At 34.2% G+C, this 21,439-nt stretch overlaps 2 protein-coding genes across 2 annotated transcripts; both read right to left on the minus strand.

The window, feature by feature from the left end:
• Window positions 1-112: 112 nt before the first annotated feature.
• LOC118436436 (glucose dehydrogenase [FAD, quinone]-like) lies at window positions 113-21,272 on the minus strand. Its single transcript, XM_035854552.1, has 9 exons — window positions 19,925-21,272; window positions 19,042-19,241; window positions 11,839-12,025; window positions 10,625-10,756; window positions 9,594-9,715; window positions 9,331-9,504; window positions 8,381-8,695; window positions 2,561-2,856; window positions 113-1,805 (listed from the first exon to the last, which is right to left on the minus strand). The coding sequence occupies exons 1-9, from the start codon at window positions 20,100-20,102 to the stop codon at window positions 203-205; spliced, it is 3,207 nt and encodes a 1,068-aa protein (XP_035710445.1). The 5' UTR covers window positions 20,103-21,272; the 3' UTR covers window positions 113-202.
• LOC118436437 lies at window positions 3,614-5,162 on the minus strand. The gene is made up of 2 exons (XM_035854553.1): window positions 4,810-5,162; window positions 3,614-4,429 (listed from the first exon to the last, which is right to left on the minus strand). Exons 1-2 carry the CDS (start codon window positions 4,812-4,814, stop codon window positions 3,922-3,924), a joined length of 513 nt encoding a protein of 170 aa, XP_035710446.1. The 5' UTR covers window positions 4,815-5,162; the 3' UTR covers window positions 3,614-3,921.
• Window positions 21,273-21,439: the final 167 nt, after the last annotated feature.

A 21,439-nucleotide genomic window follows, 5' to 3' on the forward strand; every position in this document is an offset into this window, starting at 1 on the left:
CATTTGGTATTTAAAACATGCCAATTATTTCTGCAAAACGTTCTGCAGAAATTCGCAAATTATGCTTGATGCAAGTAAAATATGCTATTATTGAGCATGAATGTAATTTAGGTTACGAGTTAAAATTTTATTTATTGAGAAATTGGCAACATTTATTTAACTTGAAGATTATAAATTAAGTCTTATTATGTAATAATACTTATCAGCTCCTCGTCACATCGACGTTATCATAACTATTCGTAAGATAAGTAGTAGAAGAGGAAGGAGTTGCCTTCGTCGTGGTTATCTTACTCCTCACAAACTTCGCCATTCTTCTTTTCATTCGTTCCGCAGAATAGCTTAAATTCTTAGAAGGGACAATTTTCCTAGAGTAATTGATAGTAGTTCTGTCGGGGAGCGTCGAGGTCACCGCGGGCATCGGGGTAGTGACCGCGGTGGACAGAATATTTGGAACGGGGTCCATGTCCATAACCATCATGAATTGGTTATTGTTCCCACTTTTCGCGGTCATGTTGTCCGAGATGTCCTCAAGGGTGACCATATCCTGCCCCATCGGGGTCACATCTTCGCCACTCCTGCTGCTAAATTGGTTATTTACTTCCGGTTCGTCACCAATTTGATTTTCTGTCACGGGCGGCGGAATAAAATTCCTGAGACGTCCGAGCACCGCTGAGATGACGGATTTCGTTTCAATTTCAGGCATCGGCGTGGTCGTAGTGACGTTTTGCAGCCGCTTCCTTCTCACTCGAACCCTTCTTGCCTTAATTACGACGACATTCGTGGGCAGCGGGGCCACACTCGTGGACGACCAGTTTGCCGGCGACGGGGTACTCTTCGTGCCGAGGAGACGCTCCTCCTCATCTTGAAAACCGAGATGCCCGCGTGGATTGACCGTTACGTTGGGCGGGTAGAGCTTCTTCCTCTTCCGAAGGATTATCGAGGAGGAGCTGTTTTTCGGGGAGGTGAGAATCGACTCCTGGGTCGTTTGGGACACTTCTGGGTCAGGTGGCGACAAGAAATTTTCCGGGGGCGCCGGAAAGTCGAGCGCTTTTCCGCCACGGGGGGATGAAGATGGCGATGGATATGGCGTCGTGGGATCGTATACTTCATTATAAAGGCGAGGCGTTGTAAATACGTCGTCTTCGTCGACATGGGTGGCGGGGAGTTCGATGATATTGTCGTCAGAATAAGTCGGTGTAGGGGATGAAAGTACTAGCTGACCTTGATCTTGACCTTGGAGATTAATTGACTGCAAGGATTCCAATCCTTTAGTTCGGAGGAGGTCGAAACTGTCGTAATTCGTGGGAGATGGAGAGGTCACGGCATAATTGAAGGTTGGCGACCCATCCGGCAAACCCGGTGGGGTCAAGTGGGCCAAACTATCGTCTATAATGATTGCATCGGTGACCTTGTTTGGTGTTGTAGAGGCTAAAGGTGATGGTTGGGGTGGACCGTAAGTTGGAAGTGGGGGTGGCCCATAGCTGCTGGGAAGTGGGGGTGGCCCATAGACAGCTGACCCCCCACTGACGTCATAATTTACCCCGAGGGTAGTGTCACCCCATTCTTTTAAAATTAGTGCGGACGCCTTCTCAGCAATCATTATGGTGGCCGCTTGAGTATTCGCGCCAACAATGGTGGGCATAACGGAGGCGTCCACGACGCGGAGGGAGTTGACCCCCATGACCTTTAAGGAAGGGTCGACAACGCCGTATGGGGATGATCTGTAACCCATTTGTGCCGTGCCGGTGTGGTCGTTCATGGAAATGGATAAGTGGCGAAGGTAACACTCCCAGTAGGCGTCACTCCTGGAAAAAGGGTACAAATTAAGGTCGGAAGTTGGTACGTGAAAAATATGCGGGTCATGCATCTAGATATCCCAAAATTGCTATTACTTAGGAGTTTATGTATTAATTTAGGTCATTTATGACACGCTCAAAATAACAGAAATTAATTTTCATGCCCAGAGCATTCTACATGTGCACGTGAGATATTAAATTATACGTTACATAATAATTCTTAAATATTTCCAATTTGTTTTCAAACTTTGTAAAAAAAACTTAAATTATCGAAATTATACACGATTGTTATTAATACTGCGTATTAATAAAAATATTTATACTAATATTAATAAAAATATAATTTATATTCTGCATAAGCAAAACTCCAAAACCCAAATTTATGAGAAACTGCACGAGCTGAACTAGTCTTAGGTCACATTTTTACTATGAAATTCAGTATTTCTTGAATTAATAACAAAATTGTCAACATTTTCTTCATGATTATGAAAAATCTAGGCGTAATTAAAATTTTGGAAATTTTGTTTATCTATAAGCAAAAAGACGTAGGTAAGACCAGATTTCAAAATGGTTTGTTTTTGTAGGAAATAACCGTTTGAAATTACCTAACTTAAGATTTATATATTTTATCCACGAAATTATAAAAAATTAATGTACGAAATTTCTTAAAATGTTAGCTCATTGTCAGTTTGGTCGTTTCATTAATCAGAAACGTATTTATTTGAGGATTAGTTGACAGTAAATTACTGACAGTAATTAATTACCTGTAAATGTGCCCCTCACAGCCAGGAAAGCACTTTTCGGCTAGTCTGACGCCACAGTTTTGGAAAACGGTCGTGTTTTCAGCGAGGTGAAGAGCGCGGTGGATTCCTTCAATCATCACGGCGACATCTTTTCCAACCGGGTCGGAAAAATAGGCAGGTTTTATGATTAGGGGTTTGTACGGCGAGGCGGATTGGAGGCTGACCTCGCCGCGAGATTCTGGCCGCGCAACGGTAACGATGATAAAAAAGGCAGATTTTCCACGCGCGTGGAGAAAGAAACGTTGCAGGATGTCCTCCTGGAAATAATTATTTGGGATATTGTACAAAATTTAAAAATAATCGAATTGCATAAAAAAATTACATAATTTAAATAAAAATTTACTTGTAATTTTGTTCGCGTAAAAGTGAATGTTAAATTAAAATCGTTAATTTACATAAAATGATAGGTTGAGAGAGTTTGTGCGTAACATATTTTCGCGAAAATTTTGCAAACTGTTGAGCTGAGAAATTTGCCCTAAATTTCAATCCTGAATCCTCCTCAAACAAAGAATATATTGAGCAGATTGTGTCTATAAGTTGTAAACATGCAAAAATTGCAAGGTTCCAATCGTTAAAGAAATATTTTGTTATGTTCTAAAAATTTTTCAAAGTCTCAAAAAATAAATTCATGCTATAAACTCAGATTTTTATCCAGATATCTATCCTGCTGGCTTCCAACAAAGGATGAGCAGTACATGTCCGCATGTGCGTGGATAAGTTTCTGGAAACAAGAAATTTCTCGAAGCTACTTTTGCAATTTGTCCACATTTCTCAATTTAATTGATCCACCGAGTTTACCATATTTTTGGATAAACGACTTGTATTTTCTAATGTACGATAAGTACCATGTATTAACACCATATTTCAATTTAATATACAAAATTATCATCTTAAAATATATTTTATTTATTGACTCAATTAATTCAATCTTATTGATTTCGTAACATAGTCGATGATCAAGTTAATACATTATATCTACCCAAGATAAGTTGCAAACAAAAGTATCATCGTATATGTGCAGTCTATGAAGCTCTAAAACGCCTCCGTAACGATTTGTCACCCAACGGTGACAATATTCCTGCGATGTTTAAGCTGTCAGTCTGTCACCCTCCAAAAGAAATTCCTCCAATCAAACTTACCGAAATAAATGTCACCGTTGGGTCAGGAAAATTACCAACCTGAGCATAACTGCATACATATGGTTACAAATTGTAACGTTTGCTTAGCGTTTGTAACGTAATAATATTGTAACTTACAATATTATTACGGACAAATTTTTGGTACAGTTTGAACACATGAATATATTCCCAGTCAAAATATTATTAGCCCCACGTCAACAACAGCGTGGTCAACCATGAACACAACGTTTCCAGGAAATCAGTCGCTGACTGCTTCGAAACCGGGAAAAATGACCCAATTCTGAATCGAATTGGTCGAATCGATTTCAAAATGACTTTGAGCTCTTGTTTCTTCCTTTTTGGCACCAGGTGGAGGTGGCAGAGCTCTTTTTGCATTAATTCGCTCTTGTCACAGATACTGCTCGCTTTGCAGAGCTGCAACGAAGTCACACTGATGCAGAGAGTTTCTCCAATCGAGAACAGAATCGAAATGAAGATGCCCATTTCACCGAAAAATTTGATAACCGTGAACAACCCGACGGACGAGAGGATTGTGGCGACTGCGAGGAAAAGCGGCAAAACGAGCGACTCCATGATCAGTTTGTAGTTGACGAAGGCAATTTGGATCTCGTTGCAGCATCCTTGAAGATATCGGAGTTCTTGGATGCGCTGCTGGGAAAGGCAGATGTGGCTGATGGCGTGGACGCGGAGGCTGAAACGGTGAGGAATTTTAGGATTATTTAGATGGGAGAGTATTTACATATTTCGGGGAGAAAGTGCGGTGCAAGTCAGGTTTGTGATGTGGCAAATAATGTGTTACCAGGATTGAAAAATTTAAAATCAGTTTGTAACCAGTTTGGTAACAGTTTGTTCAATTGAAGGATAAAAACCTGGTTCACACTCTGACTGTGACTGGTAGAAAAGTTACCGAAAGTTACTAAAAGCTACCAAAATCTACCAAAAGTTACCAAAATCTATCAAAAGTTACCAAAATCTACCAAAATCTACCGCCCGGTCACTCCCGGTAAAATTATTACCAAATTTCATGTACATGCAACTTTGCATACATACATTTGTTAAATAAATACTTACGTCATATGTTTCGACAATTGTTCCACGACCGCGGCACAGTCGACAATAAGGAACACGTAGAAGCCAACAATTACCGTGAATGCTTGTAAACAGTAGTAGTCAATGAGGAGAAAGAAGGTGCAGATTTTCCAGTCTGTCGCCCCGAAGTGTCGATATAGCCGAAGGTTTGGGGGGATTGAGAGGACGAGGAGGACGTGAAGAATTATTATGTACAGGGACCACAAAAGATCCAGGACACAGATGCATTGGATTTGGAAAATCTCACCTGCGCCCAAGTAGTGCAAAAAATATGTAAATTATGTACTGAATTATAGATTATTTGCACTTGGTGAGAATTTTGTTACCAGAAACGTTTTAAGGGTCAATTGTATGCAAGTTTTGAATTCATATTTTTGTGTCTCAACTTTCGTTTTCACTGTATTCAAATAGCGATGAAATATGATTATAAAACCTGTTCAACTCCGTGCTTTTTTAAAAAAAGCAGATTTTATTGCATCCAAAAATCAATAATTTTTAGGTTTGAACAGTTAATATTAGGAGGTTAGAATTTTGATTTTTTAATTGATTAACATATCTAATTTTTGATTAACATATCTAAAAAAAAGTAAATAAAAGTTACGTATTTTCCCACGGAAGAAAAAAAATTTCAGCCTCCTAATTTGGCAAAACTAAAAATTATCCATTTTTTGATACAACAAAATCTTCATTTAAAAAAAAGCACGGAGTTGAACAGGTTTCAAAATCGCCATTTGAATACATGAAAGAAGGGAAAGTTGAGACATAAAAAATTTAAGTTCAAAACCCGCATACAATGAACCCTTAATTTTTACCACGCACCCAACTGTCCTCGAATCCTGCTGCAATACGTATTTACCGTACAAGCGATGTCTTCCAAGTGGCAAATGTTGTTCAAATGGAGCAGAAACGCTAAGCCGAACATGACAAAGGACAAGGATCCCGTAATTGAATGAGACACTTTGTTTCCCGTGTGAATGGACAATTGGCTAAAAACCAGGTAGTACAGTTTGACAGCGATGTATGCAAATATCCAGGTGAGATTTATACCAACCAACGCTCTGTCCCTGCGCAGTGCGGGGGTTACTTTGCCAATTTGCGAATTCCATGAAAATGGCAAAAATTTTAGATATGAACCAAACGAAATTATTTTTATGATGGAGCAATTCTCCTGAAATGATGGAGAATTAGTATCTGGTTCAGTTTGGATACAAACATGACCTACTTTTTGATGAATGTAGATCTGTTGGCGATAAAATTTGTGTATTTGCATGGTTCTTGAGAATTGCAACATTTGCAAAAATTCTAGACGAAGAAGGTGGAAAGTGTACTAATTTATTTAGTAAATTTGTTATATCTTTTGTAAAATTGATGTAACTTTAATATGTGAGTCTTATATCCTCACTTTGAACCTATTTTACATGATTAACCAACTATGCGAGTTATGTACCTAAATTAATTTTGGAAACTTTTTCAAAATTTTGAAACACTTATGCATGCATCCTGAATGAACTTTGTAAACTGTGCTAGTAAATTTTATGCAAAACTGATTAACCTGAGTAAAATTATCTCGTTTATTCAGGTTACACGGCTACAAAGCTTCGCTAGAATAGTCTCAATATGCAAGTCTGGCTAAATTCCTAACCTAATGATTCACTTATTTCAAAGTCCTGATTTGTTCAGAATTTTACAAAAATATGTATTTTGTATGAATTGCAGATGGAAAATAATGTATTTTGTTCCTTTCAAAAAAATGTTCCAAATAAAATTTCCTAAAAATACAGGCAAGAGTGCTATACTACATGGTCAAACTGGTTTTGGTAGACTGTCGTCTTTACGCACTTTCTCCCTGCCCGTGAACTCCATTTCCCGTGCGTTTACTACGAGGCCAATTTGGGTCACGCACGTGTGTACCTGAATAATACGTCGACTGGCATACATACCTTCGACCAAAACAATGGTGTCCATGAAATAGATAGTTTGCACTCTAAGAAATCGTGTGATACATGATGTGACATGTGGCCAATAAAACCGTCACCATTCCGTGGCCGGTAACAATAAAGGACCGGATTGGTAAAGCCATAAATTAGTATTCCGCCCGGCGAAATTACCATATTTCTTAGGGTGCGATGTCACATATGTACATGTAAATGAAAACGATTTTCGCAACTCATCTTCAGTTTGTAAACTCAAAATCAGTTGGTAACAAAATGTCACCACTTTGAGATTCTACAATACCGCATTGTCACCGATTTTGCACTGGATGGATATCTAACAATGAAACTCAAACTAGACAACGACCCTATGACCGTCTAAAACTGAGATTTATGTATGTAGAGGATTTCTTGAAAACCTATTTAAGTATTCATGTCTCAATTTCTATGAATGCTAGAAATTCAAAATCTAAAATATTCAAAGTTTCTGTAAATTTCAAACCCTTTTTTACATTGATTATTACGAAACATAAACTTTTAAAATTCGTGTTACTTTAAAAGGTTAGGTCAGTCATACATACGTATTTCTTGACCATTGATGCCACTGATGTGACATACTTGTGAATTTAGGACGCTGCTCAATCCTCGTGGCCAAAGTCAATAAGTATGTTAGACCTCAATTTTAGTGTCTGATATGACACTACTTTCTCCGGGGTCAAAACCATCGATTTTCCACTCTCACGTAGAATTCCGCACGTATGTTAAAATCATAGCAGATAAACACGTATTTATGCAGGGCACATAATTATTTTGGTGTAGTACAGACGCTGTAATTAAAGACGGATTTACCGTACGGAAAAAAATTAATGGTAGACGGATAGTCATTAATTTGGGGACCAATTTTCGGGGAATTTTCTCTCCACCCCCTCCCGATTAAGATGGGAAGGATCGGATGCCTATTTAAATCCAATACTTTATGCAGAGTCCCGTCCTAAATCATTTGATTACTTATTTTGTTCTTCGTTTTTGTAATATTATTAATGCTTAAATTACTTAATTCATTAAACGCTTAGAATACTTAAGTTTTCGTCATAATTATCCGCATGAGCGTTTCATTGCCTCGATGGTAATGAAATGGTAATAATAGAATTTGCGAGACTTAAAACTGCTACCACAGAGGATTCTATTTCTCCCCAGAAATTAATATAGTTCAGTTATCTTTATCTTTTAAATGTTTTGATAGCTTACATACACACATGTTCAAGTTTGCTATCATCCCGGTAACAATTTTCCACTGTAGTATGACTAAAATTAATATGTTATCAGCATAGGTGGAAAATCGTTACGAGCGTGGTGAAGCAAATGAGCTTAGAAATTTACAATTTTGAAAATTTTGGCAAGCTTATCTGCCAATCAGTAGTTTTTACAAATTATCTAATTTAATTAATAAATCTCAGATGACGTGTCCCAATGATATCACTGATATCTGCTCTGTAAGCTCTGTGAGAAACTGAACTGGTAGATACCTAACTAAAATATCTTTGTAATGAAAAAATTTAACAAAATAATCTATCAATTTGTGCAAAATCAATAAAATTCGCAAAAAAAAAATTTCTGCTCACCCGAAGTCCAAACGCATGGGCGAGATCGGAGTGAAATAAACGATGTGGGGCAAGGCCAAGAAGGGTTAGCTGAATGTCCGGCCAGCCCTGTTGACCTCTGACCTTGGCGAGATTGGACGCGATCAGGGCAGTGGCCTGGAATCCCGTCGTAGTCAAGGGTCCCGTCCCTTGCTGGACAAATTGAAGAAACGATTTGGCACTAACGTCATCATCGTAGGAAAAAGTTTTTGGAGAATTTATTAAAAAAGGACCAATCAAGGTGGAAATGTGGTCTTGAAGGCCTTGGCCGACGGGCAGGTCGGATCTGACGGGAATCTGGAAATTCATAATTTATTCATAGGTTGTTAGTAAACGTTATCATAATTGAGCAAAAATGATGGTAATAGTTTTAATTTGTCTCCAATTTACATCAAATTTTAAGCTTCGGGTAAATATGTAAGTAGTGTTTTTATATAAAATTAGAACGACACAGATTTTGTATTAAAAATGCATGCGAAATTAAATCGTAGTGGTTTTTAGATTGCTGAAGTTTATATCCGAAGTTTATTTTTACAATTTTTACTAATTAAAAATGTGATGCAGGCACAATGACTAAGGAGTATACAATTTTGTAATTTCGATCTAATTCTTGGTCAAGTAATGTCATTTATTTATGTATTTTTACTTATTTATGGTGATTTAAAAAACATCTCCGAAATTGGGACAAAAACTTGTCCCAATTTAATAAGTCCCCACACAAATAAAAATCTATATATTCAAAAGTTGTGACATAAATTAGATTGTGAATTTTATCCCCCTTGATTTTTCAAGTTTAGAGCAAATAATTCGAATTTTAAGGTATGCATGGACATTTTAATTATGGACAATTTTTCGCATGAAAGAGAGGAAAATTTCATCATAGACAAAATGAAATGTCAATTTTTCGAATAATGGATTTAAAAATTACGTACGTTACACGACTCTAAAATTGATCTGGGTCCGATTCCTGACAGCATCAAAAGTTTCGGAGTTTGTAAAGTTCCGGCGGAAAGGATGACTTCTTTATTGGCGAAGGCTCGCCTAGTTTGGCCGTGTCGGTCATATTCGACGCCATAAGCGAAATTCGTCTCTTCTCGGATTAATACCTACCAAATAAGATTTCAAGTGTTTTAGTAAGGTATTTATTATGATGCCAAGAAATCGTGAAAAATAATAATAATAAAAATTTGCAGACCTTGTTAACATGGGCAAATTTTCGGATAAGGAGAGAACTCCGGTATCGTACTGGTTGGATAAAGGCTCGATAAGTGGCGATCCGGACGCCACGTTTTGTTGGGTAGTAGACTGCGTCAAATCCTGAGATGTGAAAAGTAATGATAGTGTTATCAAAATTATTGCCGTGTTTGGCAAATAATTACTTATGCGGTTGGCTCTACTATTTATTTATTTACGTTGGCAGCAATGCAATGCATTGACACCGTTTTTTGGGTTGATTTAACTTGGTATTTCAAAATTTAAAAAATACATAACTATAGTTAACTTAATTTAAATGGGTACTATTTGAGGACATTTTTTACTTGATTTTGTTATTGATAATTGCGAGATTTTTACGAGGTTTAGGTGACTTACAATTGGTTTTAATGGGTTTACACGATTTTCCGATGTAAAATACCTTGTAATTTAGCCTAGCAAAAGTATTTTTATTGCCCACTTTCGAAAGACGACTAAATCTACCCGATCTAGACTCTGACTCGTTATTTCAGAAAACTTGTCTCAAGGAAAAGTCAGATACGTTCCCAGAACTATTTATTGACCACGCAAAATATATCAATATCACAAAGTCTGATATATTTTGACAAGAGCTCACAATTACTTCACAATTAATCCTAATTCATCCTGAATTTGTACAATAATTATCCAAAACGGTATCGAGTTTTCTAGTCTATAATTTTACATGTAACGCCATAGAAATGTCTGCCAATTATTTTACGATTAAAATTATCTGTGTACATACGCCATAATTTAACACCCACAATGCATTTAAGTATGTGTTCATTCGCAATTTTTTTTTATATCATATTTCTCAAATGGGAAATATTTTTAGCAAGTCTTTGATCATAACATAATTTTCAATTAAATCTAAATATGCAGGTATACATTTCACAAAATATTTTTGAATTTTTTGGAAAATATGTAAAATACATATTTTACTTCCTATAAATGCCACGTAATTAATGCAGTTTTAAATAAAAGTTGTATCCTGACCTTCTTCATATTTTCCGTTGAGGTCTAAATGTGGATATCCCATTTCCTGGCCGGCCCAATTCCACTCATTTGCTAAACCAATTTCACTCGGCATCTCGATCTGAAGTGGACCCCCGACGCCATGCGCGCCACCTGAAATACGAACGGTTTTTTCTCCATAAATAACTTTTACGTGATTAAACATTTCATGGAAGTGTTACATCTACTCGTGTATGACGAATATTAAAAAATAAAAAATTCATGAACGGTTTACAAGTTTTATATTTTGTATTATAAAACATCAGTTAATGAGGGTATTCATTACGAGTTCGCATGTTCGCATCGCAACATAACTTTTTCGAAGTTGCGAATTTTACGAAGCACCGAAGTGAAGACACTTCGCAAATGACAAATTTCTGAAAATTTTATTCAAATGTCTCGAATTTTGTAATGGGAAAAATACGTTAATTTCCATTAGTTACCGAAATTTTGCATCTGAAATTTACTAAATAAGAAATTTCAAAAATTCAAAAGGCCAAACTTCGGTAACCAATAGAGATTTATGGACTTTTCCCATTGAAAAAATTGTGAAAAATATTTTGCGAACTAAATACTAGCCCTGGAGATGCACAAGTTCTGAAAATGTGCGAACTTGCGAACTTTATTTTTTTGCGAACGTTGCTAACGATGTGAACTCAAAATGAATACCCTCAATATTTATGTAAGAAACTTTGCGTGATAAGCAATTAGTTCGTATTTATTTTTATATCCCAATACGGTTTGTGTGGCTTCAGATTAGTTTGCAAAATGCAAACCCAGTTTGTTAATAGTGAGATTGCAGATTCCTTCAATTTGAGGCAATCTACATTTGTAAAAATTTTATTCAGAATCTGACTAAAAACAATTTTCCAAAAATCTTATACTATTATACTAATTATATTTGGTTTCATCATCTAATTCAATTATTTTACTAGACAAAAAACAATTATTATTTTCGGAAGTTAATATGCTCAAAAATTATAAATTTTATTGCCCAGTCGCTTTTCTATTCACGTGTTAATTGTGCTTTTGCTATTATTGGGTGATGTTTAAGTAGGAATGAAACATGCGTAATGTTTTACCAATGGGTAATATTTTCTTACCAATTTAGTAACGGTATTTATCAACAAGTTGCATTCTAAATTTTGTAGGTTTCGTTGAAGAAGAAAATAATTTGCATAAAACAGATCACTAACCATCCGTCGTACTGCCGACGAAATGTTCGGAAGCTGTGAAGTGGGGGAGGACTTGATCGTAGGACCAGGTCGGGTCTCCAGTAATTCTGGCCCAGTTATCGAAATCTTTTGGACTTCCTCTCAGATGGACCATGTAATTGAGATTGCCACTCCCACCCAAGTTCTTCCCCTGGGAAAACGTGTAGCGCTGTAAATGCATAAAAAATATATAGCGTGACTTGTTTTAGAAACTTTAAAAAAACAGAGATGCTCGAAATCTGTGTAAGTCTGAAATTGGTTTGTAAAATGAGTTTCCTTCGTAATCTTTGCAAATTTGTTTAAACTTTTGCAATTTTGGGAAGGCAGAAAAATATTTTGCTGAAAGCTTCGTATGGTCCGATCCATCTTATTTTGCTATAAAATATTATTAAGTTTCTAAAATTTATTTAGGCAGTAAAATCTAACAATTCGAGTACAAATTGGTAAAAAAAAATTACATGTACTAATCTCAAATTATGTCCGTAATTTATCATTTGCGCCGACATCAAATGGTTTTAGTGTGCACACTAACCTTACAAACGGTTTAAAATTCATTTTCAATTTTGTAGAAATATTTAATATTATAAATTTCAAAATTTAGTTATTTATAACTGTTTATGAATTTTTCGAAAGTTTCGTAGAATATTACAAAAATATGTAAAATAATTTTGGTAACCTTCGTAATTTAAGTAAATTTGTTAATACGTCGTGTTACCAGAATGTGTAAATTTTGATAATGCACATCCACATTAACGGGTAAAAAATTTATGGAATTTTTATAGTTCAAAACAAAAACCTTGTAAACCTTGTAAAACCTTGTATATTTATCACGAGTATTAGTAAAAATTTCTTTATTCTACATAATTGTTTTTTTAATTACGTATTAATTATCTTTTACATATTGACGCAATGCCTTAAATCTGTTTTTTAATTAGTAAACTTGACTAAATCTGCAAACTAATACAAAATTATAGATTGACTTCTATGATTTTGTGGAATATATTTTTGGGAAAGTACCATTTTATGATTATTGTTTGTCCTTGCCTTGGGAAAAGATGCCCCACCGTTAGTAAACTACTTTATTAGGTTGAAATAGTTATTATTTTAAGGTTTTATTCAATGCCGTATTAAACTTGAGATTTAATTGTAGTAGTGAAATTGGGAGCGTGCATAAAGAATGTGGCAGATAATCTGCCACAGATTAGAGTTAGTGGTGCAGCTCAGGATCGATGTTAATTTGAGATTGGAATTTAGAATTATTAGCTATCCGACGTTTCATATTCATATTTTATCGAAATATTCAACCCGTTATACTAATAATAATAATAATAAGCATTTATTATCCTCATTTACTACTACTAGTGATTACAAAATTCAGGGTTAATAGTAAAAAAACATATTATCCAATTGATTTTGCAAAACAAACTAGAACTATTTTCATGAGCTTACAGTAACAAAATTATATAATTAATCTTATTTACAGTTTAATATAGCCTAATTAATTATTCGACAAGTGGGGGATTTCTAAGGTTTACAATTGTTTCTAGTTTATAACCATAAATTGTTTGAGATTTTTTATACTCCTCATTAATTTTATTAATAATTGCATTAATAGTTGAGTTTTGATACACCGAATTTTTAATATAAGGTTGAACAATAATATCCTTTTGTGACCTCAATGACCTCAAATTTTGGTTGTCAGTAAATAATGGTAGAAAATAATTGTATCTTCCAATTAATAACTTGAAACCGAATTTTTCAAGTGCAGTATTCCTCCTACTTTCCAATGATTCTATTTTATGTAATTCTAAAACTTCCTCATAATTGAACCTATCGACCCTTTTACGGTTAATAATTGAGAGTGCTCTTTTTTGCACCCTTTCCAACTTATTAATTAATTTAATACTTAATCCGGGACCCCAAACTACTGAGCAATATTCGAGATTAGACCGCAAATAAACACAATAAGCTCTTACCAGCTCGTTAATGCTAAAGCCTGCTGTAAAAAGTTTACGCAATTGAAATAATTTTGAGTTGGCTCTACCAACAATATTTTGAATATGGGCGTCCCATTTAAAACTACCAGTAATTGTTACTCCTAATATTTTAATTTTTTGGACAAAAGGGACCATTACATTATGAATGAAAAATTTGGATTCGTATTTAATCCTGCGCCCTCCAAAGTTAACCAACAATATTTCACATTTTTGAGGATTCGGGCTAATCTTGACTTCCGTACAACTACTAGCTAAACAATCCAATGCTTCCTGCATTTTTGGGCGATTGTTAATAACTCGCTCAACTAGTACAATATCATCGACAAATCCAGCACAGCAAAAATTTGGATTGTTGATAAAAAAGGCCTGTAATTTCTGTAATACTTAATCAATCACTAAAATAAATAATAAAGCAGCTAATTTTGTGCCTGCTGCTGTTCCACAAGAGAGGAACTCCTCATCGGATAAAACCTTTCCATTTTTTACAATCTGGGTTCTCATTCTCAAAAAAGAAACTATCCACAGAACATCAATTTCATTTACACCGAAATAATTAATTAACAGATCAACTAATATTTTATGATCGACTAAATCAAACGCTTTAAAACTATCAATACCTGCTACTATTACCGTCGTTCCTGGAATTTCAGCAGATTTTAATATAAACTGATTAATCTGCACTAAATAATGAGAAGTAGATGAATTTTTAAGACTCCCAAATTGGTTCAAATTTATCTTCCCTTCTACCTGCTTATACAAATTATCGAACATAAATGATTCAGCTAATTTAGAAAACACATCCGTCTGCGTAATTGCCCTAATATCATTCAACGAATTACATGTCACTTTCTTTAGTAAAGGAGTGACATATCCTTTTTTCCAAGTTTCAGGAAATTTGAAATTTTGGAATGATTGATTTATTATGTTAGCTAATAATGGGCTAATGAAGTAATTTGCACTTTTAACTAATGTGCTGGGAATCAAATTGGGACTGTTACTCTTTTTACTACTTAATTTACGAATTGCTTGACTAACTTGGAGATCAGTAACTTTGATTGGTCGTGAATCGCGGGGGAGCGGACACAAGTTTATAAAATCACACCCTTCATACGTTGTACATATTTTTGAAAAGTGGGAGTTTACTAAATTGGCTAATTCTTTCTCATTACTGTTCGAAAATGTACTATTAATTGATTTAATTTTGGTAAACGCTGAAACAATTTCCAAACCACTAACTTTACGGACTAATTGGTACCAGTCGGATGAGTTCATACCAGGTACTTCCTCACTAAATTTTTGCCTAATTCTGGTTTGTGAAATTTTAATCTGATCTTTAATCTTACTCCTTATGTCTTTCAATTTACCTATACATTTTTGTTTCTTTGCCTTTCGCTGTTGTTTAAATAACTTCCTAATTCTTGATGTCATCCAAATCGGATCTACTTCACAAATAGTTTTCTCGTATAAAGGTGGAACACAATCATACGCATGACTTAATAAATTATTTAGCTGCACAACTTTCTGATCTAGACTAAAGTTATTAAATTCGTTTACATCTACCTGAATATTGTCAAGTTGCTCTATAAACTGCTCAGAAATCTGATTAACACTTGGTCTACATATTATTGTTTTAAGAGGTTTCCCACACTCAAAACATGATAGCGGACTCAAAGATAAGCATCCATGAACCCGATTTTTTAAAGTTGATTTGACTGGCGGAAGCAGTTCAGGCTCCTCATAATATAAGTTTAAGTCTGTAAAAATAAGATCCAAATTAGAACTAGTTGATTTAGTTGAGTTAAAAAATGTTGGAAATGAAACAATTTGCTTTAACTTAGACGATTTAACAAATAACTTGTAATCCCACTTATTGAAATCACCTAAAATTAATATACCCGGACTTTTATATTTACCCCTTAATTTCGTAACCAATTCAATCAAATAATTATCCAATTCTCTGCTTAAAGTATTCACAAATTGAGGAGGTAAGTATATAGCTACCACAATAATACAACTTAATGAATAGGGTAGAAATTGGGGTTTTAGCAAAATAACTAACGATTCAATTTGTGAGTCGACTTTCAGATTAATATTACAAATTTTTGCCGAGATTGTTTTTCTAACAAAAATGGCTAGCCCGCCACCCTTTTTTATCGATTTCTTATTTCTAATTTCTATTTTTTGAAAACGTTTCAAAACCATGAAGATAACTAACATGATCATTTTTCCACCAAGTCTCCACAAATACACCAATATCATACTCAACTAAAGTACTCTCAAGAGAATTTAATTTGTCAGGAGACAAAGAAGTTGGATTAGTATAGAATACTCTAGGTACACATAATGGTAATTTTGATAACTTACTACTACAGTCTATCTTGACCAGATTTAATAGATTTGCGCCAATGTGTTTTGACTCGACAATTTTATTTTCCCGACGTTGTTGACGTTGTCGTGCTTTCCTTTCCAAACATTTGCCCCTTTTCTTGTGGTTCTTATGTCGTCTTTTCCATTCATCACCTGGTGCTCGCCCCCTCTTGACAGTCTTGAAGGTATAATTGGGAAAGTTTTGAAGAAGTTGAAAATCAGCCAGGTCTTTAGATAAGGTTGATGAAATTTTAATTCCATGATGACGACTCTGTTTCAATAAATTAATTTTTTCTGCAGTTTTTTCATTTAAATATAGGATTTCCAGATGTGTAGAATGATAAGTCATGCCAAGAAACTTGACTTGCCCGCAAGGGGTAGCTTGCGAACAAGACTACCCCTGATTTTGATGAAAAACGAAACTTTCCAAGTCCATTGTCCACGTTGAAATTAAAAGTCGCCACACCGTTGTCAATTGTGATAAATATGGGATGAAATTTATATCAGATACTAGAGTAAACCTAAGTGTACTAATTTGACTTGTTTTTTTATAACTTTAAACGATTTGTAATTAATTCGACAACTTTTTCTAAAAAATTTACGAAGACTCACAAAAAACCAACCCATGCTGCTCAAAGGAACGCGCGGGAATTGAAATGATGTAAATGATGTAAATACTAAATGATGTAAATTTTTCTTGTTGTGCTCTATGGGCCAGAGGCCTAAAAGAGTGGTGGAATAAATCAATCAATTATCGAAATATTCAAGCACATTATAAATCTATAAATATATTTACTGAAAATGCAAATTCTTATTTTCAGGTGCAGACATCAAAATGAACCAAAATTCTAGGTACCGCCTGCATGATATTTTCCTCACTTTTTTTTACAACCGCTTATGTTACAATACATCACCCATTGGTAACAATCGTTCCAGAAATATGGAAATATTTTCAAATGCACTGGAATCAATATCTCGCGACGGGGTGTCAAATTTGAGGTTTGTGTTACCGTTCAGTGCTAAATCGTTACTCATCACGTGGCAGAGCGTCATATCCTCGGTGACACGTAGATGATTAACTCCTGTCAATATTTACTACGTATGTGCAAGTATTGATTCGTACGAAATAAAGTATTTTGAAATAAACGCATTGTTCAGGAATTGATGTCATGTTCAACTCTATAGATTAACTAATGATTCGTTTAATTTAACTTCTTACAATTTTTCAGCCTTCGCAATCCGCAGGGTTAAACAATGAGTAAAAGAGACACGACTGACACCCATTTAATTCTTATAATTAGTGTGAAGTGCACTCAGATTGCGAATCTGAAGGTGGATTAATTGTGAAACTTTTTATAAAATGTTCCCACGGCCAAAACCTACAATGAATAAATGGGCATATGCACGTCAAAAAGGTGGAAATCTTGCTAATTTATAACACACATTTGATTGTACCCAATTTGGAAATATGTATTTTGGGAAATACGTGGTTATAATTTGACACTGATTGGTAGAAAATTTTATTTTCGAGGTGAGCACGTGTTACTAATTCGTGCTAAATTATGTACGGATTTGCACTACCAATATTACCGGTACCCTCAGTAAGTAGTGCCGCGACTAGACTAGTTTATTACCGACTGTCGGTAATAAATTTTATACCAAATTGTTAAATTAAAGAAATATATTAATAATTCGGCAGATTTACATGTTTTTTTTACTGGAATAGTATTTTTGTGTGTAAAATCTATTATTCTGGGTATTTTTTGTAATTTTTTAGCAAAAATTACTTAAGTTTGAGGTGAGCAGACCTAACCTAACGCGTAAAATGTGTGTGTAGCGTAACTCCCGTTGCATTGTAATTTGACAATCTCATATCATCATTAATATTACGCAATTTAATGTAAAGCTTGTATGCATGTATGTAAGTCATTACCAAATGATGGGATTTGTGAAATATTTAAAACTGGCGAAAGGTACTACGTACATAATACATACAATTATGTATTGTGACGTTTGTAACGCTGCACGTAAAATTAAGTTGTCTGTGTAATGTCCATCTTGACTGTGTAATTGATGCAAATGCCGCCGCTTGCCGGATTGCATTTCCATTTCCGGTCAGGTTTTGCAAACACGCATCCCATCATTAATTTAAATTCGTTTGAATCAAGAAATTGCAAGAGACCAGACGACCAAGTGTTAAATCGTCCTAGAATATTTGCGAGTATTTAAGGACGTTGTGTTTCTGGTTAATATTTTACAATGTGGCGTAATTAATAACCAGATCATATCTATTTCTGTATGTAAGAAAATGTCAGGGGCAAATTTCTTATGTAACATTGGCATTCATAAAGATTCATAAGATTGGCGTACAAATTGTCGAAATGAATGTTTAAAATCAAATATCGTATATAGTAAATATTTCTAATGACGCATCTTGATTTAAACAATTTTTAAAAACAGGTAGAATTTTGAAGACAAAATTTGTACAAATTAATCTATAAAATCTTCATAATTCTTTTGTAAGAATTTGCAATTAAAAATTATAATTACTATAATTATTTTGAATTAAAAATTTAGTATCTCTTTCAATACATACTGATTAAACTATTTTTTAAGGTATACGGTGCAAGTGCATGTAAAGGCAACATTTGTCCTCAAAAATTAAGCACTAAAATCGGGATAATTATTTTGCAAAAAATTTTCAGTGGCATTGTTAAATTTGCAAAATTTTTAGCATAATGAATTTTGAACAGCTTCCGGTCAACCCGCAATCGACACATTTAAAAATCTCTGATTAAAAATAAGCACTGAATTTGCTCACCTTATCCACACAGGCTAGACAGGAAGTGGTCTGTGGGACGGACTTGTGGGACCAGTCCGTCGCGGGATAATTGGGGATGAAGAGGGCGAGGGCGGGAATGGCTTGAAAGGGGTGTGACTCACCCCCCGCCTCCAACAAGAGGACCGTGTGGTACTTGGATAACCTATTCGCCAAAACAGCACCCGCACTTCCACCTCCAACTAAAAATCAAATGCAAATATTTATCACCAATTTTTTACAAAAAAATTCGTGGACAAATAAGTTATTTAATTTTAGAATCCTAATTTTACAAGGCTCTTAAGCCTTAATTATTTGTTTTAATTCATATCAACAAGTCCAGCTCAAAGAGTAAGTGAAAAAAAAGTAATAATTTGAATAATTTTCAAGCCGAATTAAAAAATTTGTTTAATATAAATTTAATTATGTAACTAAGATTCCCAGTTTTCTATTTCTTGCTTTATAAAGATTTATTTCGCTGGAGACAAGTCACTTGATTGTTTGTAACTGTGTAAGTAATTTTACAAGCTTCTATTCACCACGTAAAAATGCACCGGCAAATATGTATCTACAATAGATTTTTGTGATATGAATTTTTTTCATAATATTTCTAAACTTGTAGAAACTCTTCAAAATTTGGTGGTTTTACTGGATTACAAACATTTGCGTGAATGTCATTTAACATAATATGTTTCTTAAAAAATTGACATTGCGTCAAACAACGCCCGTGATGTGCGTAAAGCTACAAAAAATTATAAGCTGATTTTTTCAAACAATTTTCCTAAAATTTTGTAAGCTTTCGAATTTTACTGGGTTACAAACACTCGAGTAAATTGCATCCATAATTTGGAAAATCCTTTAAAATTTTGATTTCTTGATTACGTACCAATTATGAAGTCGAAGGTATCCTGCTGACTGCGGAAGGGGTCGGTCAACTGATCCTTGACACGGTCCCCCTTTTCCCAGCTGGCCGAAAAAATTGCGAGGGACGCTATCACGCCGTACAAAACAGGGGTGAAAAACACGTTTTGAAACGCGAAGCGAAATGCGGATAAGATTCCCATCTCGTTTTTAGTATTTTTAGTTAATTTTAACTGGAGCACATTTATTGATTAATTAGTTAGTTCTGATTATGTTTTTGTGAAAATTTAAATCCGGCACTAAAATTTGATTAGATTTATGTACTTTTAATTTTATTTATTTATAAGTTCCGAATTTTGGAAATAATTTCGAATTTCATCACAAACACAATTATGCTTAAGTGTATCACATAATTTTAAAAATTTTTACACGGTCAAAGTATACATCGTGCACAAAGAATTTTATTTATTAAAACTCGAAATTTTATTTCGTTTTTGAATTTCCAAAAACTTTAGGTACGGAAAATTATAATGTACAAATCAATTGGAAAAATTTCTTGGGATGATTGAGTACGTGATCTGCATAAATTCTATAACTATTATTATATCCCTAAAATTACTTATATTGGAATCAAAATGGCACAATAGTTTCAGTATTTTTTTAGTAAAATAAAAAAGCTCTACCTTATCTTAAAACTATTTATAAAACTTAAAAGTTATAAATAATGCTAAAAGTGCAATTAGATATCAGATACACCAGAACCTGTTATTGAGTTCAAGGGTTACAAATTTTGATAAAATATATAAATCGGCATCGAAATATTGCAATTTTGTGAATAATGTTTGTTTATTATTTTATTAACTTTTTTAAAAAATTGACGTTAATTTATTTTGATTCAAATTTGATCAATACTAAAATTTCTTGCTTTTAAAAGGAATTTGGGTATTAAGGTAATTTAAAAAATTAATTAGAATTTTATACCGCAGAAATGCATATTATCTCGTTTGAGCTCTACTCGGATGAACAATTTATCTATTCGATTCAATTTTCTCATACAATTAGTCTAATCAAATTTAGTTCTAACTAAACGTATGCAATAACTTATCTTCGTCAATTGCGATATATAAATTACCAATTCACGTATTGCCCATAAACCCTAAAAGCACAAATCACTATTGCACTGAAAAATAAAGCCGGACGCGTGAAAAATCTGAACTCTGATCACATGTAAAAAATCTTCTGTTATAATTTTTAATTCAAATTAATTCCATTCCTAATTTAATTACCTTTCATAACTATCCTTATAAAAAATTTATGTACAATATTTTTCTTGGAATTAAGATTACAAAAAAAGTCGGGACAATTAAATGCATTAATTTCATAAGATTAGTGATTTAGGAAATTAAAATTGATAACAAGACAAAATCACTGTCATAATTTTGCATTTATGAAAATATAATTTTGAAAAAAGCTTATACCCCAGAAAAAATAATTTGAATAGTTAACCAACTACTCGTCGTTTATTAAGTAAATTTTGGCC

The sequence above is a fragment of the Folsomia candida genome, unplaced genomic scaffold (genome assembly GCF_002217175.1).
Source record: "Folsomia candida strain VU population unplaced genomic scaffold, ASM221717v1 Fcan01_Sc008, whole genome shotgun sequence".
NCBI classification, from domain to species: Eukaryota; Metazoa; Arthropoda; class Collembola; order Entomobryomorpha; family Isotomidae; genus Folsomia; species Folsomia candida.